The sequence below is a fragment of the Eptesicus fuscus genome, chromosome 6 (genome assembly GCF_027574615.1).
Source record: "Eptesicus fuscus isolate TK198812 chromosome 6, DD_ASM_mEF_20220401, whole genome shotgun sequence".
Taxonomy (NCBI): Eukaryota; Metazoa; Chordata; class Mammalia; order Chiroptera; family Vespertilionidae; genus Eptesicus; species Eptesicus fuscus.
Window position 1 is genome coordinate 80,047,531 of NC_072478.1, and position 21,797 is coordinate 80,069,327.

The 21,797-nt window shown below is 43.1% G+C and overlaps 3 protein-coding genes across 3 annotated transcripts; all 3 read left to right on the top strand.

Moving 5' to 3' along the window:
* The first annotated feature begins 253 nt into the window (after nt 1-253).
* LOC129149341 (protocadherin alpha-1-like) lies at nt 254-2,690 on the top strand. The gene has a single exon (XM_054717014.1). The coding sequence runs from the start codon at nt 270-272 to the stop codon at nt 2,688-2,690; it is 2,421 nt and encodes an 806-aa protein (XP_054572989.1). The 5' UTR covers nt 254-269.
* Nucleotides 2,691-10,115: 7,425 nt separating this feature from the next.
* Nucleotides 10,116-12,518, top strand: LOC129149342 (protocadherin alpha-2-like). Its single transcript, XM_054717015.1, has one exon. It carries the CDS (start codon nt 10,116-10,118, stop codon nt 12,516-12,518), a length of 2,403 nt encoding a protein of 800 aa, XP_054572990.1.
* Nucleotides 12,519-16,139: 3,621 nt separating this feature from the next.
* Nucleotides 16,140-18,548, top strand: LOC103289801 (protocadherin alpha-3-like). Its single transcript, XM_054717017.1, has one exon. It carries the CDS (start codon nt 16,140-16,142, stop codon nt 18,546-18,548), a length of 2,409 nt encoding a protein of 802 aa, XP_054572992.1.
* The last annotated feature ends 3,249 nt before the right edge of the window (nt 18,549-21,797 follow it).

The following is a 21,797-nucleotide window of genomic DNA, read 5'->3' on the forward strand; positions in this document are numbered from 1 at the left end:
TTGCCTTGCGTAAATTGCAAATGAATATGAGGCTATCTTGGATATCAATGAATGGATCTACAATCTACAGCCAGCCACATGATGTCGCTGTATACCACAAAGTCTTGTCAAGGGAAATGTACCGATCGCCAACACTAAAGGAGGAAGCTCCATTTTGTCACCGTCCAAGAGAAGACAAAAACGCTGAGAGAAAGTACTACAAATATGAAGTAAAGAGATATGATTTTGAAGTAAAGTGAGAGAGGTACGAAAAGTGTGGTGCTTTTGCGATGCTGTATCCCAGGCGAGGAGGCAAGGGAGCCCGGCGCCTGCTGCTCTCTCTTCTGCTTCTTGCAATCTGGAAGGCGGGGAGCGGCCAGGTCCACTACTCGGTCCCCGAGGAGGCCAAGCACGGCACCTTCGTGGGCCGCATCGCGCAGGACCTGGGGCTGGAACTGGAGGAGCTGGTACCGCGTCTGTTCCGGGTGATGTCCAAAGACCACGGGGACCTCCTGGAGGTAAATCTGCAGAATGGCATTTTGTTTGTGAATTCTCGGATCGACCGCGAGGAGCTGTGCGGGCGGAGCTTGGAGTGCAGCATCCACCTGGAGGTGGTGGTGGAGAGGCCGCTGCAGGTGTTCCACGTGGAGGTGGAGGTGAAGGACATTAACGATAATCCACCAGTCTTCAGAGAGAGAGAACAAAGGTTATTTATTCCTGAATCTAGACTGCTGGGATCGCATTTCCCGCTAGAGGGCGCTGTTGATGCCGACATTGGCACTAATTCTCTGCTAACGTACACTCTCAGCCCCAGTGATTATTTCTCGTTGGATATACAGGCAAGTGATGAACTGAGTAAGTCACTTGTGCTTGAATTGAGGAAAGTTTTGGACAGAGAAGAAACACCAGAACTTCATTTATTACTGACAGCCACTGATGGGGGCAAACCTGAGCTGGAAGGTACAGTTCAACTGCTGATAACGGTGCTCGACGTTAATGATAACGCCCCATTGTTTTCTCAGGCCGTGTACAGAGTCCATTTACTAGAAACTACAGCAAATGGAACATTAGTAACCACATTAAATGCCTCTGACGCTGACGAAGGTGTAAATGGAGAAATTGTCTTTTTCTTTGGCAGTGATGTTCCTGTTAACATTAGAAAGAACTTCAAAATTGATTCCAGCTCAGGAGAAATTAGGCTACTTGGCAAACTGGATTATGAAGAAACAAAATCCTACGAAATTCAGGTAAAAGCAGTTGATAAAGGAAGTCCTCCAATGTCAAATCACTGCAAGGTTTTTGTGAAAGTGCTGGATGTAAATGATAATGCTCCAGAACTGGCGGTCAGGTCCTTGTCCTTGCCAGTCGGGGAGGACGCCCCCCTCGGCACCGTCATTGCCTTCATCTCCGTGTCCGACCCGGACTCCAGTGTCAACGGGCAGGTGACCTGCACCCTGACACCGCATGCCCCCTTCAAGCTGGTGTCCACCTTCAAGAATTACTACTCTCTGGTGCTGGACAGCTCCCTGGACCGCGAGAAGCTGTCACACTACGAGTTGGTGGTGACAGCGCGGGACGGGGGCTCGCCTTCGCTGTCGTCCACAGCCAGCGTGTCCGTGGAGGTGGCCGACGTGAACGACAACGCGCCGCTGTTCCCGCAGCCCGAGCACACGGTGTTCGTGAAGGAGAACAACCCGCCCGGCTGCCACATCTTCACGGTGTCCGCGCGGGACGTGGACGCGCAGGAGAACGCGCTGGTGTCCTACTCGCTGGTGGAGCGGCGAGTGGGCGAGCGCGCGCTGTCGAGCTACGTGTCGGTGCACGCGGAGAGCGGCCAGGTGTACGCGCTGCAGCCTCTGGACCACGAGGAGCTGGAGCTGCTGCAGTTCCAGGTGAGCGCGCGCGACGCGGGCGTGCCTCCTCTGGGCAGCAACGTGACGCTGCAGGTGTTCGTGCTGGACGAGAACGACAACGCGCCTGCGCTGCTGCCGCCTGGGGCGGGCGCTGGGGGCAGCGCGGTGAGCGAGCTGGTGTCGCGGTCGGTGGGCGCGGGCCACGTGGTGGCGAAGGTGCGCGCGGTGGACGCGGACTCGGGCTACAACGCGTGGCTGTCCTATGAGCTGCTGCCGGCGGCGGGTGGTGCGCGCAGCCCGTTCCGCGTGGGGCTGTACACGGGCGAGATCAGCACGACGCGCGCCCTGGACGAGGCGGACTTGCCGCGCCAGCGCCTCCTGGTGCTGGTGAAGGACCATGGCGAGCCGGCGCTGGCGGTCACGGCCACCGTGCTGCTGTCGCTGGTGGAGAATAGCCAGGCGCCAAAGACCTCTTCGCAGACTCTTGGCGCCGCGAACGCGGAGGCGGCGCTGGTGGACGTGAACGTGTACCTGATCATCGCCATCTGCGCGGTGTCCAGCCTGTTGGTGCTCACGCTGCTGCTGTACACGGCTCTGCGGTGCTCGGTCCCGCGCACCGAGGGTGCTTGCGGGCCGGGGAAGCCCGTGCTGGTGTGCTCCAGCGCGGTGGGGAGCTGGTCTTACTCGCTGCAGAGGCGGCAGAGGGTGTGCTCTGGGGAGGGGGTCCCCAAAACGGACCTCATGGCCTTCAGCCCCAGTCTTCCTCCGGGTCCGAACATGTCGGAAGAAAATGAACATCCAGAAGTAAATTCGGAACATTCTGGTAATGTAAGTCCAACTTTCAAACTTTGCCTTTAATGTTTTTTTAATTTAACTTATATAACCACCTTTTTAAAATGTGATTTTTTAAGAATGTATTCAAAGTGTTCACTAAAATTGAAAGAAATCTTACCATTCAATACAGGTATTTATTTTATTATTTACAGCTGCATCCTGAATGGAACATAGAGTTATCTAATAATACTTCACAGAGAGGTTAACAATAAGAAATAACCACAACAAAACAAATGTAGGGACAAATTGACGTATTCTTTGAAAAAGCATCCTACTTAAAAAGAACACACACACACACACACAAAAGAACACACACAGAAAATACTAAATAGTCTTGATTATATTTAACACAGGATCTCAACGTAGTCAATTACAGTGACATTTTCAGTTTTATTACTTTAATCTTGTAGTGAAATGTCAAGTTTTGACAAAAATTAATTTCTCTTGCCCATTCGCATTACTATGTTCCCACAGTTATATTTCCTCATGTCCAGGCTTAGGATCTCCTCCATAGACACTCAATATTTATTTATGGATCCATTACACGAGCACATACGGAGAACCCTCTTATATACTAAGCCCTGCTGTAGAACCTAGGGACAGAGCAACAGTGAAACAAGATAGGAAAGGTCTCTGGCTTGGTGGGGGGGGAGGGGAAACACATTGTATTTTTTAAAAAATATATTTTATTGATTTTTTACAGAGAGGGAGAGAGAGTTAGAAACATCGATCAGCTGCCTTCTGCACACTCCCCACCGGGGATGTGCCCGCAACCAAGGTACATGCCCTTGACCGGAATCAAACCTGGGACCCTTCAGTCCGCAGGCCGACGCTCTATCCACTGAGCCAAACCGGTTTCGGCAACACATTGTATTTAAAAATAACAATTTTAAATCTGTTTTTACCTATTTAAAATAACAATTGGGTTATGGTATAATATTGCTTGAATTTGGTATAATATTGCTTTTTCCATTTTCTTTGTATAAGCAGGGTGTTTATAAAGGGAGATGTTGTTCTATTCATAACTTTAAAAATATTTTAATTGATTTCAGAGAGGAATGGAGAGGGAGAGAGAGATAGAAACATCAAGGATGAGAGTCACTGATGGGCTGTCTCCTGCATGCCTCATATTGGGGATCAAGCCCACAACCCAGACATATGCCCTGACCCGGAATTAAACCATGACCTCCTGGTTCGTAGGTCGATGCTCAACCACTGAGCCATGACAGCTGGGCTATTCGTGACTTTTTAAAAAAGAGGCAATAAAATGCTGACTGTTATCAGCAAGCTTTCTTAGTAACAAAGCAGATGAAGGTTTCCCCCTATATATATGAATAGTACTCAGAAAGTATATGTAATTCTAATTGCATCAGCTAAAGCAAAATATAGTCAAGTAGAGGAAAATGTCCTGGAAAGGTGAATTAAAATGATCAAACAATTGGGATGGATAGAGAAAACTATATTTTGAAGCTGAACTAAAAATCATAAATAGTATGGAAAACGTAAACATACGTTTTCTTCTATCAAGCCAGAAAAACTTGAGTTACAAGCTGGCATTTGAAGCTAAACTGGCACAATTTGTTTCTTGAAGAATTTATATAGGTTGAAAAAAGAGTTATCTAATAATACTTTGCAGAGAGGTTAACAATAAGATTGTTAATGGAATTGAGCATCATTTAATGAATACCAATAGCCTTTTGAATTTGGCCTGAAGACATTCAGACATGTCTTCACATAAACACATTGGGATCACTGACAAAAAGAAAATTTTAGATTGATGCTCAACAGTTCTTTCTGTATATTGATTATTGTTGTAAAGGTAAAAACTTTTCTGGGTTAGTTGAAGATATTAACTTGAAGGTAAATCTCAAAAATTGGTTAATGATCACTGAACTAAAAGAAGTGGGTTTAAACAGGTGATTTTTAATGAAAAGGTAATTCTGGAATGGAGAAAAAGATTATTGTGGAGAGATTTGTTACTTAGTATTTCTTTGAACATAAATAAATATGAATGGAATTCCCATTGGTAGTTAATATTCTTGTCTCATTCAGAATCTTTGAGTAGTTAACAGAACTTTCAATAGTTTCATCTTTCTTTATAAGATTTCTTTCAGGAAATGTATTATATTAATTCCTCTCTTCTTCTTTTATAAAGATGAACCAGTTGCTTTATTTTCTTACTTTTTTCACCTGTTCTTTCCTATGATTAATGAATGGGTTATTCATACAATATTTAGTATTAATAAAAACATAGAATAACATAGATTTATGACAAAACTTTTTCTTTAGTGTTTATTTCAAAATAATCATTCATTTAGGAAATTTACTGACTGAAAAATGGTCAGATCCTCAGAAAAGGAAGTTTTATATGATGAGATCTTTTACTAGATACTAATCATTGTTATGCAACTGGATTAATTTTGGTTAATGTTAAAGTTAGTAGCTTCACAGCTTTGTTGTCTATCTGAAAACACTAGGCGAAGATCATCATGCTGTACATACTGAGAATAACAGTTATTCTCATGTTTCTATGGAGGCTCCAATTTTCAAACACCCCAAGGGAAACAAAATCTTGTTAACCACATACATTATTATCTTTTTAAAAATTCTTCAATCTCGGTAATTAGTTTTCATTTCATGACTATGATTTGAGGAATTATAATTTTATTTTCAAGTTACCTTGGTATGATGATACCAGTATGATTTCATTTGTGGGAAAGTGTTATTTTTACATCACCTAAAATGCAAGGCAGGACACTTGAGAAGACTAATTCTTGATATACATGTTCCTTCTCTAACCGCCCCCCCCCAAAAAAAAAAAACAACCCCAACAAAAAAAACCAAAACGTTTCCTTTCCAAGATTAGAAGTATAACTCTATTTTCTGGTATAACTATGTAATTAGAAAGTAAGGTATTGCCCAGCTGGTGTTGCTCAGTGGCTGAGCATCAAACTGTGAACCAGGTGGTCACACACGGTCGATTCCTAGTCAAGGCACATGCCCAGGTTGCAGGTTGTTTCCCAATCCAGTACAGGGCATGTAGGAGGCAGCCAACTGATCTCTCTCTCTCTCTCTCTCTCTCTCTCTCTCTCTCTCTCTCTCTCTCTCTCTCCCTTCTACTCTTTCTAAAAAATAAATAAAAACATATTTAAAAAAGAATACAAATAGGTAAGAATGAGAAATAGTTATTTATTTTGGTAACAATATTTCTGTTCTGTTCCTTCTGGGAACACTGGAGGATTTCCCTTCCCTGTTACCTTGAGGTATGATTTTCTTTGACCAGTGAAATGTGAATGTGTCTCACTTCCTAGCAGAAGTATGTAATTGCCAGTGCAAGACTCTCTTGTGCAGTTTTATGATGTTGCAGGAATTATGAAAACACAGGTTGATGTTGAGATGCCATGATCAAGAGGCAGTTTGGGATGCTGAGTCAACATGTGGAGGAAAGCTGTCCTAGGTAGTCTCTCATAACCACAGAAGACCTTGCAGGAGCCAGAAATACAATTGTGTTTATTTAATAAATTAATTTATTTAATTGAGAAACATTGATGTGAGAGAGACACATCAATTGGTTGCCTCCTGCATGCGCCCCAAACAGGGCCCGGGATCAAGCCTGCAACTAAGGTGTGTGCCCTTGACTGGGATTGAACTCAGGACCCTTCAGTCTGAGGCCATTGCTATATCCACTGAGCCAAATGGGCTAGGGCCAATTGTGTTTATTTTAGAGGGAAAACTGAAATAGTCCGTGCACAGCAACATATTCATTGGGATTCCGGAGTCATTAAGCTAATGTGAACAGAATAAATTTTAAGAGGAGAGCATTACAATTGATAGAAGATTATTACAGTATTGACTTTTTAGAAAATCCTCACCAAGGATATTTTCCGCATTGATTTCTAGAGAGAATGTGAAGGAGGCAGGAGGGGTGGAGGGAGAGAGAGATAGAAACATTCATGTGACAGACACACAATTGGTTGCCTCCCATATGGGCCCCTACCAGGACTGCAGAACCTGCAACCAAGGTATGTGCCCTTGACCAGGAATCAAACCTGTGATCCTTCGGTCTGCAGGAGGATGCTCTAACCACCGAGTAACCAGCCAGCACTATTATTGACTTTTTAAATTAAGGCATCTGACCATTAAGCAGATTAGATAACTTGGATCCCATGGGAAAAATTATTGTGTTGTGGTTTCTTTTATTTTTATAAAATGTAGGGAAAAAATAAACAATTTAAAAATGTTTTAGGGTCTGGCCAGTGTGGCTCAGTAGTTGAGCATTGACTTATGAACCAGGAGGACAGGGCACAAGCCGGGGTTGCAGGCTTGATCCCCAGTAGGGGGTGTGCAGGAGGCAGCCAATCAATGATTCTTTCTCATCATTAATGTTTCCATTTCCCTCTCCCTCTCCCTTCCTCTGTGAAATCATTAAAAAAATACATTTAAAATGTTTTAGACCCTTCTCCTCCTCCTTCTCCTTCTCCTCCTCCTCCTCTTCCTCCTCCTCCTCCTCCTCCTCCTCCTCCTCCTCCTCCTCCTCCTCCTCCTCCTCCTCCTCCTCCTTCCTTCTTCTTCTTCTTCTTCTTCTTCTTCTTCTTCTTCTTCTTCTTCTTCTGTCTTGCTTAGTATCCATTCTTTCTTTCTTTTTTTTTCCTTCTAGGGCTTTGTTGTAGTTTTGTGAAAGACTGAGATGAAGATATTGCAAGAATAAATGCTCAGACACATAAACCTTAGGGAATTGACAGTTCATTTTGATAAGTGCAAAGGGTATTGCTGCACCAAATTACCACAAACTTTGTGGCTTAAAACAACAGAAATGTATTTATCGTAGTTCTAGAGGCCAGAAGTCCAACATCAAGAAGTTTTGGCAGGGCCATGGTCCCTCTGAAGACTCTAGGGGCGAATTCATCCTGGCCTCTTCCAGTTTCTGGTGGTTCCTGGCATTCCTTGGCCTGTGGCAACATAACTCCAATTTCTGCCTCACATTTCTTTTCTGTGTCTCTGTGTATCTTTTCTTTTTCTGTCTCTTATAAGGACACCTGTCATTTGATTTATGGCTAACCCTAATCTAGGATGATGTTAGGGGTTAGAGTTACCTTAATTATATCCATAAATATCTTTATTCCAAATAAAGTCATGTGCTAAGGATCTGTGTGTGTACTATTCAACCCACTACTGATATCAAGCTGGGTGTTATTTGTTCAGCATGCCTTCTCATTCTTATTTCCCCATTTGGGGAAATGTGCTTGGATTTCTGGCATTGACACTCTATTTCTCTGAGCGATAGAGATATGCTAGATCCTCAGAAACCCTGAATAACACAGAATATACCTCATACCCCCAGCCATGTTATTCCGAAAATCCAGCAAAAGTACCTTAAGGGATTACAAAAATTGCCTTAACTAAGCTATGTTTCCAAGAGCTAATATCTGGTATAATTTCTTAATATGTCAATAGTAACCAGAATGTTGGCCACTGATTAGGATGTAAAAATTACTGGGTATTAAAAACATGCATTGCGACTACAGAGTGATGAAATGGCCAGTCTGAAGCTATGTGAAATCAGTTTAAGATCCAAAAGAATTTGCTTATATGAGGTCTTGCACTTCCTTCACTTCACAAGAGCAACCTCCTCATTTTCAGTCCACGTGACTTAGGAATGGCTTATTTCATCTCCTGGCTTCAACAATGAATATGTGACCCACGTCTGGCCAAGTGAGAACCATCACAACTATCGACTAAAGGAAAGATATGTCATCTAAACTGGATCAAAGGAAGTGATATTTTTGGATTTTTGCTGGGGCTATTAGGAAAAGGGCACTTTCTAGTGAGAGTCTCTAAAGTAGACTAAAAGCTACTTTGCCTTTTTGCCTCACATGGGAAAAGCCTACCTGAGAAAGAAGGTCAGCAGGGGAAAATAAAGCATAAATATGGAGATAATGAAGTGTGTATACACAGCTCTGCCTGAAACCAGTAAATAATGATCTATTTCTATGTATAAGACAGTAAGTGATGCTCTGCTTTCTTAAGTCAGTTCATTACTAGAGTATGATTAAAATAAATATACACTTCCATACAGGGTGTGAATAAGTTTCTTAAGATAGGACTCAAGAGAGAAATTAGTATTGATTTTTAGTACCAGAAAAAGCTAGCTTTTCTTTAGAAAATATTTTTGCTTTTCTTTTATGGACACTTTTTCCTATTTCTAAAAACAAAATTTGTGATCTTAGAGTAACTGAAAATGATTATTATGTATTTTGGACACTGACCCACCCCTAAATTAATTTTATTTTCTTCCCTATGTTATTTTTATCTTATTTTATATTGTTTGTGTGTGAAGGGGCCAATTAAGAATTAATAAAAGCATTAGCACTAAGAAAGGGATCAATTATACTATTCAAATATTTAAATGTAGTATAAAATGGAATATTCCTAAATCAAGAACACATTTTTCAAGTGAGAAATTATTAAGTTTCAAACATCTGCAAACATTTCAGAAAACAAAGTTAAATCACAAAAAATAACAATTGATTAAAGTACCCTTTGATTCCTATGTGCATCATTTGAAGAAATGGTTAAAAAAAAGACATAATGTAGTCAAAAGAACTGAAAGCAGGGTCTGAAAGATAGATTTTTTTCACACCCATGTTCATAGCAGCATTGTTCACAATAGCCAAGAGGTGGAAACAACCCAAATATCCATGAACAGGTGGCTGAATAGGCAAAATAAATAATGTGGTATACACACACGTGGGGATGAATAGGTAAACAAAGTGTGGTATATACATATATTATAATACTACTCAGTCTTAAAAATGAAGGAAACCCATCACATGCTACAACAAGGGTGAAACTGGAGGACATTATGCTGAGTGAAATAAGCCAGTCACAGACAAATATTGTATGATTCCACTAATATAGGGTAACTAAAGTGATTAAATTCATAGAAACAGAAAGTAGAATGGTGTGTGGGGGTATGTGGTGGAGAAGTGGGAGTTGGCTAGTGAGTATGGAGTTTCAGATTTGTAAGGTGAAAAGTTCTGGAGATGTTTCACAACAATGTGAGTATACTTAACATACTAAACTGTATACCTAAAAACGGTTGAGATGGTAAATTTTATGTGTTTTAACCCAATAAAAAGGGGAAATTACATATTCCAGAGTTTAAAATAATTCATCATGAAATTATTCATAATCAAAGATGAAAGTTATGAATGAACTTAGACCAGACAATAGTCTAGTTTTAAATCTATAGGGTAAGCAGTAAAGCCTACCTTTTGGCCACATGATGTCGCTGTCTACCACAGAGTGTTCTCTAGTCGGAAAAATACCCAGAGCTTCATTGTCACTCCAGAGGAGCGGAACAATAAGAGAAGCAGGAGACTAGAGGAGGATATTTCAAATTTTACAAAACATGATTTTCTAATTTGATCAACTCACTGAGGATTGGTAATGGTGTCTTCTATGAGAAGGGACCCGGAGGTCGGGCGTCTGCTGCTCTCGCTTCTGTTCCTAGCAGCCTGGGAGACTGGGAGCGGCCAGGTCCACTACTCGGTCCCCGAGGAGGCCAAGCACGGCACCTTCGTGGGCCGCATCGCGCAGGACCTGGGGCTGGAGCTGGCGGAGCTGGTGCCGCGCCTGTTCCGGGTGGCGTCCAAAGGCCGCGGGGACCTCCTGGAGGTAAATCTGCAGAATGGCATTTTGTTTGTGAATTCTCGGATCGACCGCGAGGAGCTGTGCGGGCGGAGCTTGGAGTGCAGCATCCACCTGGAGGTGGTGGTGGAGAGGCCGCTGCAGGTGTTCCACGTGGAGGTGGAGGTGAAGGACATTAACGACAATCCACCGATATTTCCAATGTCGGTCAAGACTATCGGGTTTTCCGAATCGAGGCTGCTTGACTCGCGGTTTCCTCTAGAGGGAGCAACTGATGCAGATATCGGAGTAAACGCTCTTCTTTCCTACAAGCTCAGCTCCAGTGAGTTTTTCTCTCTAGACATACAGACAAATGATGAACTAAGCCAGTCTTTGTCTCTTGTGCTTAGGAAATCTCTGGACAGAGAGGAAACTGCTGCGGTTAACTTGTTATTGGTGGCCACTGACGGCGGCAAACCTGAGCTCACGGGCACCGTTCAGTTGTTTATTAATGTACTGGATGTGAATGACAACGAACCTACGTTTGACCAATCAGTTTACAAAGTACAGCTGTTAGAGAACACCGCGAACGGAACGTTAGTGATTAAACTAAATTCTTCTGATGCGGATGAAGGACCAAACAGCGAGATTGTGTATTCCTTTAGTAGTGATGTGCCCTCCGCTATAAAGACCAAGTTCAAAATAGACCCCAGCACAGGGGAAATCAGAACGAAGGGACAATTAGATTATGAAGAAATGAAATCCTACGAGATTCAAGTCCTTGCATATGACAATGGAACTCCGTCAATGACTGGGCACTGTAAAATTTCAGTGAAACTTGTGGACATCAATGATAACACACCAGAAGTCTCAATAACATCTCTTTCACTTCCGATTCAAGAGGACGCTCTGCTGGGCACAGTAATCGCCCTTATTATGGTGTCCGATCGCGACTCAGGCGCCAACGGGCAGGTGACCTGCTTACTAACACCTCATGTTCCCTTCAAGCTGGTGTCCACCTTCAAGAATTACTATTCGCTGGTGCTGGACAGCTCCCTGGACCGGGAGAAGGTGTCACACTACGAGTTGGTGGTGACAGCGCGGGACGGGGGCTCGCCTTCTCTGTCGTCCACAGCCAGCGTGTCCGTGGAGGTGGCCGACGTGAACGACAATGCGCCGCTGTTCCCGCAGCCCGAGCACACGGTGTTCGTGAAGGAGAACAACCCGCCCGGCTGCCACATCTTCACGGTGTCCGCGCGGGACGTGGACGCGCAGGAGAACGCGCTGGTGTCCTACTCGCTGGTGGAGCGGCGGGTGGGCGAGCGCGCGCTGTCGAGCTACGTGTCGGTGCACGCGGAGAGCGGCCAGGTGTACGCGCTGCAGCCTCTGGACCACGAGGAGCTGGAGCTGCTGCAGTTCCAGGTGAGCGCGCGCGACGCGGGCGTGCCTCCTCTGGGCAGCAACGTGACGCTGCAGGTGTTCGTGCTGGACGAGAACGACAACGCGCCTGCGCTGCTGCCGCCTGGGGCGGGCGCTGGGGGCAGCGCGGTGAGCGAGCTGGTGTCGCGGTCGGTGGGCGCGGGCCACGTGGTGGCGAAGGTGCGCGCGGTGGACGCGGACTCGGGCTACAACGCGTGGCTGTCCTATGAGCTGCTGCCGGCGGCGGGTGGTGCGCGCAGCCCGTTCCGCGTGGGGCTGTACACGGGCGAGATCAGCACGACGCGCGCCCTGGACGAGGCGGACTTGCCGCGCCAGCGCCTGCTGGTGCTGGTGAAGGACCATGGCGAGCCGGCGCTGGTGGCCACCGCCACCGTGTTGCTGTCGCTGGTGGACAGCGGCCAGGCGCCTAAGGCCTCCTTGCGAGAGTCCTCTGGCACCGCGAGCGGGAAGGCGGCCCTTGTGGACGTGAACGTGTACCTGATCATCGCCATCTGCGCGGTGTCCAGCCTGTTGGTGCTCACGCTGCTGCTGTACACGGCTCTGCGGTGCTCCGCGCCGCCAACCGAGGGTGCTTGCGGGCCGGGGAAGCCCGTGCTGGTGTGCTCCAGCGCGGTGGGCAGCTGGTCGTACTCGCAGCAGAGGCGGCAGAGGGTGTGCTCTGGGGAGGGGCCGCCCAAGACGGACCTCATGGCCTTCAGCCCCAGCCTACCTCAGGGTCCTGGCTCCACCGAAGAAAGACAACAACCGTCAGAATCGGAACACTCAGGAAAGGTGAGTTTTTAAATGTTTTTCCTGTCAGTCCTGAAATTGTTCTATTTCCTTTATTCTTTGTGAGTGGATTATTTCTACTCAAAGCTCTGTCTTTATACCATTATCTTAATGTGCAGCACATGGAATGGATTAGAGATGATTTTTATTTGCATTGAGAATAATTTACTCAATAGTTTTGTTATTTTTACATTTTGGCATTTACATAATTGAACCTCTCCATGAATAATAAGGCCTTTACGGATTAAAAAACACTTCAGCAAAATGTGAAAACTTAGTATTGCCTGTAAATATTTTGTTCTCAAGTTAAAAATCCCAACTGGAAGAAATGTATAGAGTATGATTATATAATACATATTTCCCATATTACACATCCATTCATTCTATAAGAATATGTTGAAATAAGACTATCTTATATATCTGGACATGTCCTAAATTATTCTTTCAATCAAGAATTAATTTGTCTTTACTTGTATAAACAGTTCACAAATTAGTTTTTTTTCCCTTGTGTTTGAAAACAGCTTTAATGGATCTTTTAATGATAGGCTCTCCAAAATTATCTATCATAGATCATTACTACCCATCGCTTTCAGTAGTAAAATAAACTGTTACTTGGGATAGAGATTTCACACTTGCAAAATCCTGGGAGTTTTAAGGCACAATAGAGAGTTTATTGAGAAAAGAGGCCCCATTTTAATTATAATTAATTAATTAATATTTATTAGTGTAACTTGCCTGTTTACTTATATTACTTGACAAAGTTAATTTAAAATATTTACTTATTTATTCATTGAACATTAATTGATAATTCATTCTGTTCTAAATATGAATGAGAAAACATGAGTAATTTGCAATCCTGCTTAAGTACACAGAAAAAAACTGGTATGAAATACTTTTTTCTAGTACTTAAATCATATGTTTGATTTTATTTAACAAAGGGTCTGACTATAAATAAAAATTTGGACATTTTCCTACCTCTGTAAATTCAACCTCTTCCTATGGACTTTCTTTGCTCAATTTCCAAATGCTCAGAGAACTCATGCCTCTCACTGAATTCATCTTTAATCCATTTGGAAATGAAATTTAAAAAATTTTAACTAAAGGAAGATGTCTTGGGGTGAAATAAAATAGTGTTCTACTTTTGGGTCTTAGTTATTTGCTGATTCCCCCCCAAATGTATGTGGATATTGATCAATCATAGAAATAATTTCCACTAAGTGATCTTAGTCATAACCCATTCACAGATAGGTCAAAATATCAACTTCCATCTGGGATCTTCTTTTACAGAAATTGAGTAGTTTGGTGGGGAGATTTTGAATTACATTTAAGGATAGTCTGTTCCTACAGGAAACGTATTAGTTCCTTATCATTGATAAGCCTCAAAATTCAGAGTATATGTTTCCTGGGAATCAGAAAAGTTAATATAAGGCTTTATATATTTACAGAGAAAAACAAGTAGCTTGAACAAATAAGGAAGAAGCTTTTTCTTGGGAGGAGTCATTCTACCTAGAATATCATAGCTACACACCACCTTGAGACTTGTGTGTAGAATGTATGCATGGTCAGGTGGAGTTCTTCCTACTGGAGGTCTGGCCACTACATTTCTACTGTAGTTAAGTGGCAAACTTTTAAAACTATATCCAAGTGTGCCCAGGCCTCCAGGAGTCACATTTTTTTGCTAGATAAGTTTTAGTGTTTCTTATTCCTTATTTACATTTTCCTTAAGTTGCATCAGTACACTCTTAAATGTCATAAAATGTATGGTTAAGTTGTCAATTAATCATATAATAATTAATATGAAGTACATGATGTTTTAAAATTTGTTTCTCATTTAAAAACTCACTACTTTTCAAGATTTATCAAATAACTAGCATCTTGATCTCTATAATTATTTCCTAGGCCCATGCTTTTCCAAAATAATTATTAAATGTTTACTTATTTTTCATGACCTTGTACAATAGTTAGAAACTTGTAAATTTGATATTAACAAATATTATTAATGTAACTTACCTGTTTACTTATATTACTTGACAAAGTTAATTTAAAATATTTACTTATTTATTCATTAAAACATTAATTGATCATTCTGTTCTAAATATGATTGATAAAATATGAGTAGGTTGCAATCCCGGCTTGCATTCAAAAAGTACACAGAAAAAAACTAGTATGAAAATTTTTTTCTAATACTTAATTCACATGTTTGATTTCATTTAAAAAGGGTCTGATTGTAAACAAAAATTTGGACATTCTCTTTCCTCTGTAAATTAAACCTTTTCCCATTGACTTTCTTTGCTCAACTTCTAAATGCTCAGAGAACTCATGCCTCTCACTGACTTCACAGAGATCTTTGGAATATTTTATTGCCTCATCTTACATATATTGAGTAGTGAATCATGTGCTAAAGTTACCTTTCTCTTTTTACTGATTGGTTAAATCACCAATTCTTCCAAGTAAGAAAACTTTAAGAAACCGGAATCCAGAAATTTATAGAATGGAGATGATTAAATACATAGTTATTTCATGTTACAAACATTTTAAGATATACAGGAAAATTTAAACATATAAATGATGTGGAAATATTAAAACTAATATAGTCTTAGTTGGTGTGATGTGAATGTAACAAATATCCAAATCACACCGTGTTGTCATGCAACAAAAGCAAATTTACCAAAGAACCACACTGTAAAAGACCGACTTCTGGCTTATGTATATCTTTTTATAAATAACAGTTAAGTCATCTAACAAGGATATAGTTGTTAGATAAAAGACACAAGAATGACTTATAGACATTCTATAAATAAATAAATAATAAAATGAACATATTTGGTAAATTAGCAATTGACCAAATAATATAGAAGTAAATATATATGAATATATGTATGTATGTATGTGCACACATATTTTCAATGTCTCATGTTTTAATGGTCACAAATATCAAAATCCTGATTTTTTATAAAATGTAGATTTAGAGGCCAATCGGTTAAAATTATAGCTCTTCAATCTGATTTAGATCCCATCCAAACACCACCAGTTAATATCATTTTTAAGTTACTTAATCTGTATGTGCTTCCAATTCCTTGTTTGTAGAATGTGAAACATATTAATATGTATCTCAGAGGGTTGTTGTGAAAATTTGGTGAGATAACCCCATTAAAACAAATAGAACAGTGATTGTCAAGTGGGAACTATTTCCAATAGATGTCCACTGCTTTTACAACAGTAATTACTTTTATTATATTTTACTCTATGTCATGGATTGGCAGAATTGAAAGTAATAAACTAGAATAAAAGTTCTAAGGATATATTCTGGTAAAATATAAAGACTTTGAGGAGTGCTTGAAGGAAATTATAATAAAAATAGTAATTTGCGGAAGTTCAAACGAAGTATAAGAAGACAATACAATATATTTATTTAATACAATACACATTTAGCCACATGATGTCGCTGTCCACCACAAGGTCTTTCACCACAAAAGATAAACAGTGTGGATTACGTACGCAGATGTGCCTTTTCCTCGCCATTTCTGAAACACCGGCATGGGAAGGTATTATAAGAAATGAAGAATAAGGAGCTCAAATTACTTTTTAAATTTTGGATCCAGGCAAGAGAAACCAGATATTTGGGAAAGGGTTGCAATGGTGTTTTCCTGGAGAGAAGGTCTAGGAGCCTGGAGACTACAGTGTTCGCTTTTGCTCCTCGCAATCTGGGAGGCTGGGAGCGGCCAGATCCATTATTCAGTTCCGGAGGAGGCCAAGCACGGCACCTTCGTGGGCCGCATCGCGCAGGACCTGGGGCTGGAGCTGGCGGAGCTGGTGCCGCGCCTGTTCCGGGTGGCGTCCAAAGGCCGCGGGGACCTCCTGGAGGTAAATCTGCAGAATGGCATTTTGTTTGTGAATTCTCGGATCGACCGCGAGGAGCTGTGCGGGCGGAGCCTGGAGTGCAGCATCCACCTGGAGGTGGTGGTGGAGAGGCCGCTGCAAGTGTTCCACGTGGAGGTGGAGGTGAAGGACATTAACGACAACCCGCCGGTGTTCCCCGCGGCTGTAAAAAAATTGTTTATTTACGAATCCCGGCCACCTGGTTCTCGGATTCCGCTAGAGGGCGCATCCGATTCAGATATAGGAGCGAATTCGCTGTTGACCTACGTTCTTAATTCCAATGAGTATTTTACCTTGGATGTTAAAAGAAATGATAAGGAAATTAAATCCCTTGGTCTCGTGCTGAAAAAACTTTTAAATCGGGAGGATACTCCTGAGCATCACTTATTAATAATGGCGGTTGATGGTGGGAAACCTGAGCTCACTGGCACTACTCAACTGATGATCACCATTCTAGATGTAAACGACAACGCCCCAGCGTTTGAGAGGTCGGTCTATAAAGTCAGATTATTCGAAAATGCACCAAATGGTACCCTAGCAGTGATTGTTAACGCCTCTGATTTGGATGAAGGAGTAAATAAGGACATTGTGTATTCTTTCAATACAGACACCTCAGCAGATACTCTGTCAAAATTCCACCTAGACCCGGTTAATGGATACATCAGTGTAAAGGGTAACTTAGATTTCGAGGAAACTAAGTTATATGAAATCCAGGTAGAAGCGACAGATAAAGGAACCCCCCCAATGGCAGATCACTGCACTGTTCTAGTGGAAATTTTGGACACAAATGATAATGTACCTGAGTTGGTTATCAAATCATTATCGTTACCTGTATTAGAAGATGCTCCACTAGGCACGATCATTGCCCTGATCAGCGTGTCTGACCTCGACTCTGGTGTCAACGGGCAGATAACCTGCACCCTGTCACCCCATGTTCCCTTCAAGCTGGTGTCCACCTTCAAGAATTACTATTCGCTGGTGCTGGACAGCGCCCTGGACCGTGAGAGCGTGTCGGGCTATGCTGTAGTGGTCACCGCGAGGGACGGGGGCTCGCCTTCCCTGTCGGCCACAGCCAGCCTGTCCGTGGAGGTGGCCGATGTGAACGACAACGCGCCAATGTTCCCGCAGCCCGAGCACACGGTGTTCGTGAAGGAGAACAACCCGCCCGGCTGCCACATCTTCACGGTGTCCGCGCGGGACGTGGACGCGCAGGAGAACGCGCTGGTGTCCTACTCGCTGGTGGAGCGGCGGGTGGGCGAGCGCGCGCTGTCGAGCTACGTGTCGGTGCACGCGGAGAGCGGCCAGGTGTACGCGCTGCAGCCTCTGGACCACGAGGAGCTGGAGCTGCTGCAGTTCCAGGTGAGCGCGCGCGACGCGGGCGTGCCTCCTCTGGGCAGCAACGTGACGCTGCAGGTGTTCGTGCTGGACGAGAACGACAACGCGCCTGCGCTGCTGCCGCCTGGGGCGGGCGCTGGGGGCAGCGCGGTGAGCGAGCTGGTGTCGCGGTCGGTGGGCGCGGGCCACGTGGTGGCGAAGGTGCGCGCGGTGGACGCGGACTCGGGCTACAACGCGTGGCTGTCCTATGAGCTGCTGCCGGCGGCGGGTGGTGCGCGCAGCCCGTTCCGCGTGGGGCTGTACACGGGCGAGATCAGCACGACGCGCGCCCTGGACGAGGCGGACGAACCGCTCCAGCGCCTCCTGGTGCTGGTGAAGGACCATGGCGAGCCGGCGCTGGTGGCCACGGCCACCGTGCTGCTGTCGCTGGTGGAGAGCGGCCAGGCGCCAAAGACCCGGTCGAAGGCGTTGGCGGGTGTTGTGAGCTCGGAGACCGCTCTAGTGGACGTGAACGTGTACTTGATCATCGCCATCTGCGCGGTGTCCAGCCTGTTGGTGCTTTCGCTGCTGCTGTACACGGCTCTGCGGTGCTCGGCGCTGCCCACTCAGGGTGCACGCGGGCCCCGAAAGCCCGTGCTGGTGTGCTCCAGCGCCGTGGGGAGCTGGTCTTCCTCACAGCAGAGGCAGCGGAGGGTGTGCTCTGGGGAGGGCCCGCCGAAGACGGACCTCATGGCTTTTAGTCCCGGCCTTCCACCTGGCCCCTTTAGCGGGGACACAGAAGAGCAGCGGAATGTGGATGTTGATGTTTCTGCCAAAGTGAGTAATTTTTAAAATCCTTTCAAGAATGTTTTTGTCTTTTATTCCTCAATATTTCGACTCCTTTGGAAATATTTGACAACTTATTCCTCTATGTGTTTTGTAATTCGAGTTTTCCAGGTCCAGGTTTTGTGGTTGAGATGTTTGAACATCTTGTGACTTAATGTTTTTGAACCAAATCAGCAAGCAGTGAGAACCATACTTGCAGATTTTTTTTTTAAAAGTAGGTGCAGTAGTACGCCCTGGCTGATTTGGCTCAGTGGATAGAGCATGGGCCTCTGGACTGAAGGGTCCCGGGTTCGATTCCGGTCAAGGGCACATGCCTGGGTTCTGGGCTCCATCTTCAGTAGGGGGCATTCAGGAGGCAGCCGATCAGTGATTCTCTCTCATCATTGATGTTTCTATCTCTCTCTCCCTCTTCCTTCCTCTCTGAAATCAATAAAAATATTTTTAAAAAGTAGGTGCAGTAGTAGGATTGTTTTATTACTAAAGGTGGGATAGGAACTAGTTATATTTTTCTGGATAAATTGCATTGTTTAGAATATTTGATTCCAATTGTGGTATACAAATTTCAACACCATGCTTCAACAGCTTTTGCCACTTTTAATTTGTAGTTCCTTCTGGATTTCAGTACAAATGTCACTGGAGCATTTTATGAATCCACCCTGAATGCTTAACACCCTCTTTTTATTATGCTCTTATATCTTCTATTTCAATATTGGTTTATTAAATCTGTAATCTCTTACTGAGCTTCTATTGCTCATTTGTTTATTCATCTGGAATCTCAGTTCTTCCTCTCTACTTGAAAATAATTTGTTTCAGAACTTGTGCTCACATTTGGCAATATGGGTATTGTTGCTAGTTTCCCAACTGGGTGAAAAATAAACAGAATAATTTTTGTTGCTTTAGAATTGTAATTTTGTTCATCTTCATTTTCTCACTATTTTTAATAGTAAGCATTAAGAAATCAATACAAAGTGAAATTATAACACTCCCTTTATATCATCATTTAGAAAATATTCTTTTTGAAAGAATATTATTAATCTTGTTAAGAATTATTATTTTCCATCTGAACAATTTGTTGAAAGTAATACTTGCATATAATTTAAAAACTATTATACTAAAAAACTTACTAATCACTAACATCTTTCGCATACATTATTAAGGATGCTAATGTCCAAAATGTCCAGTAAGTCAGTGCCATTATTGGTGGTCTTCCTCTGAACACCAACCTGTCTATTAATGTGTGTCATGTAGGAAGTACGAAGCTCCCAATAACTTGCACCAATAAAGTTGAAGTCAGATTATTTTTTAGTCATACCCTTAATTGATATTTGGTCATTTCCCCCAGCAAAGAGTTGGGCTCCCATTCAAGTTTCTTGCCACTGGAAACCAAAGCTTGGGCATATTAGAGACTGGAGAACTGTCTAGTATTTATAAATCTAGTATTTATAAAAAAACAAAATGGAAAATATGGACCTTGCTCATGGGAGGGAAATGGGTTCAGTGTATACAATTATATGAAATAATTTCCACACAAGTTATCTATCTATCTATCTATCTATCTATCTATCTATCTATCTATCTATCTATCTATACAAAAGCCTAAGCGACTGTTACAACCAGTCAACTGAACAACTGGTCGACTGGTCGCTATGATGTGCACTGACCACCAGGGGGCAGACTATCAACACAGGAGCTGCCCCCCTGGTGGTCAGTGTGCTCCCACAGCAGGAGCACTGCTCAGCTGACCCACAGGCGCCAGCCGCAGGGCTTACAGCTGGTAAGCACTGCTACAGTGGTGCAAGCCTCTCCGGCTGGATCCAGCGGCAGGTGCAGTGGGGCTGGGATAAGCAGGAGTGGCAGGCAGGAGCGGCAGGTAGCATTGCACTGCTGGTTTTGGACCAATCCCGGCAGGCCACTCTGAGGGACCTCACTGGTGCACAAATCCGTGCATTGGGCCTTTTGTATAATATAACTTTCTACCTCCTTGTTCAAGCTTCCTTGCTGAAACCTGGTTAACATTCAATTACATTGTGGGAGGGAGGCTAACATATAAAATAGTGAGACAATCCTTCTCTTTCGCTTTCTCCTTCTCATTTCTTTTTTTCTGGCACTATTCTTTGCTGTTCTCTATCTAGCCAGTATTAGTCACAACATTTCCAACCTCAGTTCACTATTTATTTTATTAGGCCTAGTTTTCATCCTATTATAAATAGTCATGAAAAGTTCTTGTATCCCAGGACTTCAGTCTTCAAATCAAGCTCTCCTCTTCAAATTACTGACTAAGAAGTTCTCAGCTAATAAGACATTTTAAAGACTTGTGAGTTTTTCTCTTTAGGATGTATTGCTGCTATACCAGGTGAATTCCAAATAGTTTCTATTCTGTTGCATTCTCATCTATGTATTTAATTATTCTGCAAAATAAATGGACAGGGAGTCCTTTTTATTTTCTTCCATTATGTTTGACACCCATGATCACAAAGTGAAAATCTGCAGGTGGGTCCTCAGTGAAACCACTCTGATTTAAGTGTTTTTTAAAAAATATATTTTTTATTGATTTTAGAGAAGAAAGGAGAGGGAGAAATAGAAACATCAATTATGAGAGAGAAATATTGATCAGCTTCCTCCTGCATGCACTACACTGAGGGATCAAGCCTGCAACCCATGCATGTGACCTGACCGGGAATCGAACCGTGACCTCCCAGTTCATAGGTCAACACTCAACCGCTGAGCCATGCCAGCCAGACTGGTTTATGTTTTTTTTTAAATGTATTTTTCTTGACTTCAGAGAGGAAGGGAGAGGGAGATAGAAACATCAATGATGAGAGAGAATCATTGATCAGCTGCCTCCTGCACACCCCACACTGGGGATAGAGCCCACAACCCGGGCATATGCCCTTGACCAGAATTGAACCCAGGACTCTTCAGTCCACAGTCTGGTGCTATATCCATGGAGCCAAACCAGCTAGGGCTATTTATGTTTTAAGTCAGAAAAAAACTTTGTGAGTGTGGCTCTTCATAGAAGGGGAGACTAAAGCTATTTTCACTACATGGATTTTTTTTTGGGTCCTAGACAACCAGACAACCAAGGGGGAAAGAGGTTTATGAATATAAGAGACAAAGAAAGTCTAAATGGCTACCAGCATATCCTTCTATATTAAAATTCTTTGTCATCAAATCACAGTGTGCTGTATTAATTGGTACTTATTCATTGACTATTAAAACTCAGATCAAAGATCATGACTACCAAGAACTGGAATG

Coding starts and splice junctions, on each gene's coding strand:
- LOC129149341 (XM_054717014.1), top strand. CDS start 270: ATGCTGTATCCCAGGCGAGGAGGCAAGGGAGCCCGGCGCCTGCTGCTC.
- LOC129149342 (XM_054717015.1), top strand. CDS start 10,116: ATGGTGTCTTCTATGAGAAGGGACCCGGAGGTCGGGCGTCTGCTGCTC.
- LOC103289801 (XM_054717017.1), top strand. CDS start 16,140: ATGGTGTTTTCCTGGAGAGAAGGTCTAGGAGCCTGGAGACTACAGTGT.